Here is a 7500-nt window from a genome sequence, read left to right as displayed (position 1 = left end):
TTGTTGCATGACAGAATATAAGAAAGCCAAACAGGAACTGAAAAAGGCCACAGCAGAAACAAACAAGTGGCAAAAGAAGGTTAAAAAAGGTGAGTTAGGTGAGCACAGTAGCACTTGACACTTGATTATGTATTTATTATGCTATGTTGTCACTGCCATTATATTCCAATAAATATCACCAAACAGTGTAGTTTCTGTGTTATAAGAAAAAATAAGAACAGAAAATTCATCTAGTTGTAACAGTTTTACAAGGAGAAAGTTTTGCAAACACTCCACTGGCACTCTGTGTGTCTTATGTGTCTGTAAAGTTGTGTCATGTAATGATTGTTTTCAAGAATGTGGCATTTTTAGGTGAACTACTATATGTTGTAGTAAGTTGACCTGTTTCAACCCCTGTCTTATATGCTTTGTTCTCCAGGAAAATCAGAACATCAAGAAAAACTGGATGCAGCCCTGAAGGTAAGCATTACTGAACAACTGTTCAGGAAAAATAAAATGTCTACAAGTTTCCTCAGCTTTTAGGTTTAGGCAAACACTGAAGTCTCCTCTCATGGACTGTCGCCTTGTAGTAGTAGGGGAGCTTGTGTGCTTCCATGACCCTGAGAGCTATACCGGCTGAGATTGCAATATCCCTGGCAGATTCAATCATGCCAGGCAGGTCAATGGGTAGAAGCCAGATGAAAGAACAGTCCCTGTCCCTCCAGGTTGGGGGTTTGGCATAGGGCTAATCACCCTACACAGTAAAACAGAAGTTTGATTACGGAAACCATAAAAATTGGCCTCAAGTGTCCTCAAGGGAACGAAGAGGTTAAGTAGTAGTAAACACTGCAGTAGTGCACTGGGGAAAATACTGGGTACAATTACTTTGCAGCTTGGAAGGAGGTGTAGGTCATCTTTTTGCCCTGCTTCGTCTGCACCGTAAAAAATGCCACATTCATAGCTTCATAGTCCATAGTTACCAGATCTCAATATCTGTGATATTGATGATCCAATGAGATCTGTTAATATTTTCTTTGCATGGAAATTCTCCATTGCAGTGATCAGTTTTCGTGAGTGTGACAAACTTAATTATACATTTAATTGGATTTCTATTTAGTGTTCTCTATTTTCGTGATTAAACTGTGGCAATGGACAGTATTCCCAAAACTTTCCAAGCGTGGTTTTCTAAATCTATGTAATTTATGACTTTTCTCTTGTAGCAAGCGAGTGCTCAGCAAGCAGTATTTGAAGAGCAGGAGAAGCGTTACCTCAGAAAAGTGTTGGTGGAAGAGAGAACCAGATATTGCACATTAGCTACTTGCTTTAGGCCAGTTGTGGTAAGCCGTGCTCAAATTGTTTCACCTTTTATTGTTTGTCAAAAAGATCTCTGTTTTACCACCTCCTTCAGTGCTGCAACCAGACAGAAATTGTTACTGAGGCCAGGCAAAAAAAAGCACTTTTTCACATTTAGAGTTCTTTTTTAAAGGAGAAGTTCACTCCAGAAAGGCCATTTATTTTCTTTACGCCAATAAAAAGTTTACACAAAGATATGTTATTCACCAAAATTTCAGCCTCCAACGGTCGCTATAACCCTACGAAATCTTTCCCAAAACTCGACAACTGAACGCCGCCATCTTGGAGCTGGTAATGTAAGAGAGAATAATAAAAGAGAGAATAATAAAAGAGCTCAGCCTGAAGTTTGGCGGGAAAATTTTTATTGTCAAAACTCCTTGTTTTTTTATTTTTTGAAGCTCTGTTTGTGCAAAATGGAGCTGCACAAACAAACAAATCCGCTATGAAGAAACAAGGAGTTTCGAGTATTAAATTTCCCCCAACTTTAGGCTGAGCTCTTTGACGTCACGCATACATTATTGGCGTAAAGAAAATAAATGGCCATTCTGAAGTGAACTTCTCCTTTAATGCATAGCATCTTACAAAAACCTAAACAAATAAAAAATTAATTAAAAATATTTTCTGAGGCTATTGCCTCTGTTTGCCTGTCACTAGCTGTGTCTGTGTCCTTATTTACCCCAACTCCAGTGAGTTTAAACCATATTTTTTCACGTTGTTTCAGGAGCACGAGATTTCCATGTTAAGTGAAATTGAACACCTGCAGTCAGTTCTGGCCGACATTATCAAACAGACGATCAGTCCATCGACACTGCCACTGGCTGGAGAGGACCTGGTGCGAGACTTCAGGCTCTCTGATCATCATGACCAGGTAATGACCACAAAAAAATAATTACAATAAATAAAAAATAAATAAATAAATAAGTAAATAAACTCACTGGGGAAAGTAAAGTAGAACGTGCCTTAAGGAGTCAGAGGTCTGTTGGCTTGCTATGGATTTCCATCGCACCCAAGAACATCTGAGTAATGAGCACAAAAAAATAATTACAATAAATAAAAAAATAAAGAAATAAATAAATAAATAAGTAAATAAACTCACTGGGGAAAGTAAAGTAGACGTGCCTTAAGGAGTCAGAGGTCTGTTGGCTTGCTATGGATTTCCATCGCACCCAAGAACATCTGAGTAATGAGCACAAAAAAATAATTACAATAAATAAAAAAATAAAGAAATAAATAAATAAATAAGTAAATAAACTCACTGGGGAAAGTAAAGTAGAACGTGCCTTAAGGAGTCAGAGGTCTGTTGGCTTGCTATGGACTTCCATCGCACCCAAAAGACGTCTGAGTTTGCACAGAGAAATTCCGTACTGGTTTCATAGCACTGCAGAGATCCGTGTGGCCGTGTCTCTGATTGCTTGTTACTTGGTCATGCCCCCCCCCCCCCTCCAGAAATTTTTTTTCTAATTGGACTCTCTAAAATGCCATTTCCTGCATTCCCTAGATCGAAATTGGTTAACTGGAGGTCTTCTTAGGCATTAAAATGCTAACAATAAAAGAAATGACTGTTTTTAAATTTTGGCAATTATAATTATCAGTCTGCAATTCTCAGTTTTTAGTAGATTCCAAAACAGACTCCAATCGGAAAGAGAGCGGGTTAATTTCGGATGTGAAAGATAGTTTCTTAACTATTAAAACTTTGATATTGAACATTAATTTCTCTTTAGTTTTCGGCCAGTCCAAAGGAGCAAAATAAGGGTCAACTCTATCTCTGATTGTAAAATTCATTAATTATTCATGAGGGTGCAAACCAATACCAGCACACTATTCAGATCACATGTATACAACTGTAAACCCCAATACAAATCAAACAATAGAATTAACTTTTGATACAGACTCCTGCTCAGCTAATTAGTATTCATTAACTTTTGATACAGAATGTCTACTGATTCGCATAACAATACTTCGCATTCAATTTATTGTTTTCATTTCACAAGTAGAATAAAATATTCGCGTCCGATCTGTATGGCCGTTAAAAATGGCTCGCCTATCGGCTCGCCATTGTAAACGTCCATACAGATCTCCCGCTCATATTTTATCTACTACTTAACAAATGCAAAATCAACCGATTTTCACACTTCTGAAAATAATTATTTTGTGTGTGAGTTCCCGACGTTACATGTCAAACAACCGGACGGCCTTCAGTGTGAAACGAAACCCATAGTTACCATAAAATGCATGAAACAATAAAAACATCGTTTAAACTCTCATAAACTATGCTTTTAAGCTAGTTAGAGCTTGTGTCTGTGTTTTACAGTTTATCTCAAACCCAATAATTTATTTGCCAGCCGTATAAATTAATAGTCAAAGAAATGGCGCTTTACACGGATAACGTATTGATTTGTCTTTCTATTTTTATCTACAGTCTCCACCACCAAGTCCAACAACAACACTGACCAGAGCGACAAGTCCACTGCATATAGGCCGCGACCCTCCTACCACCCCACCGCCTCCACCTCCCTCGGAAACAGACCCCTACTTTAACGCCTTCAGTCGACATTATTCATTCTCTGTCAAGCACAGTCAAACGCGGAACAAGCTCATAGGATCAATCACACCCTCTACCTCCCCCAAGAAAGTAGCCCCGCCACGGATCTGTTCGCGTTCCACGAGTTTTAGCGTGTCTTCTGCCTCGTCCCAGTCCTCGATGTCGTCGTTAGGGTCCTCCTTAGGATCGCCGTCAATGGAGAGCTTTCCTCAGCCTCCAACCCCCTTGCTCTCGCCTGGTTACTCGGGAGACTTGCAGGGTGAAACCTTACCCCCTCCCCCCTTCCCTGGAGCAGTGCCTACTTTGCCTCATCCAGGTGAGTACTAAATGTTGCCAAGTCAGTCGGAGAAACGAATAGCGTTTTCGGGAACTCTTTGTTCTTACATAAGAGAGATCAAGCAAGACGTTCGTTTTGCCCGCGAGTGGCAAAAATTCAACTTCTGCGGTCCACTGTTTGGCCGTCATGGAATTTAAGTGTGGATCATGGAAAGACATGGAAAATGGTGTTGATTGTACAAAAAAATTAGGCAGGTTAGTTTTTTGAAGAAAAGTTTAAAAACGTACCCGAAATCAAGATAGTTGTTGAGAATTTCCAAGAAAAATGGTCAAATCTAGGTCATGGAAAACTGAAACGTCATGGAAAAGGTCATGGAAAGTCATGGAATTTCAGAAGCTCAAAAGAGTACGAGCCCTGATACTAGAGGTTTCTAATTTTGATTCCTTTACCTTTGTTACAGGTGACAGAACATCGTGGACAACATCTACGGATTCGGGGTGCTATTCCTCCTCCTCAGGGGAGAGGTCACCGTCTGCCTCCCTTGCTCAAGTGTATCTCCCATCTTCCATTGCCGAACACCCCCGGGAAGACGCATCGGGTCGGAACCCTCAGGGGCCTCAATATGCCACGCCTTACGCTGTGAGTAGTACCCGCACACGGTGCATGAGCGAGTCAGCGTCTGCCATGTCTCCGTACCACTACGGAATGGTGCATCGAAGGAGCGACAGTGAAACGTCTTCACAGAGCAGCTACTCGGGTAATGGCGACGTCCCGACTGGAGGATTAAACAGCAGTGATTCAGGTTATTTCAGTTATGGTGGACAACACCATCGCTCAAACCCCGAAAATATTCAAGAAAATTCCGGCGGGTGGACGCCGCAACAGAAAGCGAAATCCATGTATAACAGAAGCCAGAGTGTATCAGGGCGGCCTTCCGCTGCCCAACAGGCGCAGCTAGCGGCGTTAGCAAGTCACGCCGCACGAAGCAGAAGTGCACCTATGCCTCCCGCGAGGAAGTCTTCAGTGCCACCCCCCTGCCCAGAGAGAAGGACAGGGCTGTCTGATGGAGAATTGTACAAGGAAGAAGACCAGGATCAAGGGGGAGGTGCTTATTCTGACGAGGAAGGATTAAGTATGTTGCAGAAACAAATTCGTCGTCAGAGACAGCTTATTCAAGCCAAGACAAAGAAGGATCAGTCTTGATATCTGTGAAGGTATAACATGTCGAATAATTTACACGAGACTGAACGCCGGGCTGCAATTTGTACACGCTTACGGCTTGGAATTAAGTTAATTGCCCGATCCTTCAAATTTTAACGGTTCAAGTCAAAGGTATTACGTGCCGTGGTATGGGAAATAAACAATCAACGAATCGAACAGACGGTTAAAACCACTGGATAGAAATTACATAATGTACGATAGCGTGTATGCGATCAAAGTCTAGTAATTTAACGGATAAGCTGCCAAAAAGGGAACATTAAAGACTTAAGATAATCAGCGTTTGACAGTGAAAGGTCAAATAGGTTAGTTAAAATAGTTATAATAGTTATTATCATAAACTGTCACCGAAAAAGGTTTTGTAATATTTAAAAATGTGCGGCGCGTTTTGCAAGAGTATCGGGTTAAATAGTTTAATATACTCCAATTAACATAGCTGTAAAGCTTTTGTAACGGATGCGATTGTCGCGTTGAAGTTTTAAAATTTATAATATATTATGCTGAGAGTAGAATTAGTGATTTAAGCAAAGATCAGAGCTCAAAATCATCTTTGCCTTGTATTTATAACATTCTGCTGTGTGCGCATTCGCTTGGCTTCAAAATTGTAATTATTTTCCAAAAACTCGCGTTGTCTTCTTTCGTTTGGTAAATTTATTAATGCATGTTTAAGTGATAAATCAAAACGGCAATTGATTTGCCAGTTTTTTTAAGTAACTCTGTTTTTTATTTCGTCAAGTTTCACATTAATGCAGCTGGTGCTGCCTGTCGCTGGAAAAGCGAAACCTTGAAACGGAGAGTACGATAGCCTCGCTCAACGCTGTCACTGCAGGTCAGCGGCAGTAGTGAAAGTGCAGGCGCTTTCTCACGTTGAAGGTCTCGTGCCCTCCGTTTCTTGGAATAACTTAATTGGTGACGTTTTGAAAACCATTTGAAGCCTCGCAGTCTCGTACAGACAACATTTACTTTAAAATTTTGTTATCAGGATGTAGTTTTCTTTTCCTTCGTTTGACCGCAATATCACGCAATACGCATATCACAGATTGGCATCAGCTGTAAATAAGCAAAGAAAATTAACATTCTTTATATACCACTCTTAGGTAGCTAGGTTAATTGTTGTTGTAATGGTTTATAGTTAATTTCTGGAACTGGAAATAGTCGTATTAGTGTTGATATTATTCTGTTAACAATCAATCAAAACGGGGAGCGCGTCACTGTAAAATGGCGACTCACTCCCTAGCCTGTTCCAGGCGTTCGGTCAGTTTGGGGGCAGCGCGAAAAGGAGTTAAAATAAGGCAAAGGTTAGTTACTGTCAGGACCCTCGCTTTATGGCCACTTGTATAACTTCCCGCTGGTCACCAACAACCAAACGCCTGGAAGGAGCTAGCGACTTTGATTTGATATGCTGTGCCTAAACGCGTGTGGTCCTGGCTGATTAATGGTGGCTTTCCACTGACGCGTAATTTTTTTTTTTTTTTTTTACGTTTTGAGACGAGACATTTTATGAACGGCTTGGTACACGTTTACGCAAGCCGTTCATACATTCTATTTTTTTCATACACGTTAAAAATTGCGCGTCAGTGGAAATCCACCATGAGTTTGTTACCACGCTCGCCTAGCCGTTTTTGCTGTGCGTATTTATCGTGTATTAGTTCAAGTAAATGAGCAGTGTTCAAAGAATTTGTTCTCTTGTTTAACAATGCCGGTGACAAAACGTCCATTTGTTGTGTAATTTTAGCTGTTCAGGGCAAAACTTTAAGATTATGGTGATGTACTAGTTATGAAATTAAACAGAATCCTGTTAAATATACAGGCAATGTATCATGGCATCGATTTATTCTGCGTACTGTTAGTATGGCGAGTGAAATTAGGAAATAATTTCACGCGCGTTTTGTCAAAATTCTAATAATTTCCCGAGCCTAAAAGGTGAGGGAAATTATTAGAATTTTGACAAAATGCAAGTGAAATTATCTCCTATTTTCACGAGTATACCATTTGATTACATTTTAATATCATAGGTGACAAATTACGCTTGCAATTTTAACTGGTATATTGCATCGCGAACTCCAACCTTTAAAAGGTTGAAAGCATGCATTTTGCTCAAGTTCGCAAGTTTTTTAGTCTTTTCTTAGTC

The 7500-nt window shown here is 40.2% G+C and overlaps 1 protein-coding gene across 5 annotated transcripts in view; it reads left to right on the top strand.

Moving 5' to 3' along the window:
* LOC144651210 (uncharacterized) overlaps window positions 1-7187 on the top strand; it is a 40565-nt gene extending 33378 nt beyond the window's left edge. For 4 of the 5 annotated variants that reach the window (XM_078511120.1, XM_078511119.1, XM_078511122.1 and 1 more), the window contains 6 exons: window positions 15-98; window positions 419-459; window positions 1200-1316; window positions 2054-2200; window positions 3752-4190; window positions 4612-7187. In XM_078511120.1, coding sequence (XP_078367246.1) covers window positions 15-98; window positions 419-459; window positions 1200-1316; window positions 2054-2200; window positions 3752-4190; window positions 4612-5354 — 1571 coding nt within the window. In that variant the 3' untranslated portion in view covers window positions 5355-7187. The remainder of the gene's footprint in view (window positions 1-14; window positions 99-418; window positions 460-1199; window positions 1317-2053; window positions 2201-3751; window positions 4191-4611) is intronic. The other variant, XM_078511123.1, reaches the window with a different exon arrangement.
* The last annotated feature ends 313 nt before the right edge of the window (window positions 7188-7500 follow it).

The sequence above is a fragment of the Oculina patagonica genome, chromosome 4 (genome assembly GCF_052425735.1).
Source record: "Oculina patagonica isolate OP01 chromosome 4, crgOcupat, whole genome shotgun sequence".
NCBI lineage: Eukaryota > Metazoa > Cnidaria > Anthozoa > Scleractinia > Oculinidae > Oculina > Oculina patagonica.
The sequence above is the reverse complement of the archived record's forward strand: the minus strand, read 5'-3'. Positions and strand labels throughout refer to the sequence as shown.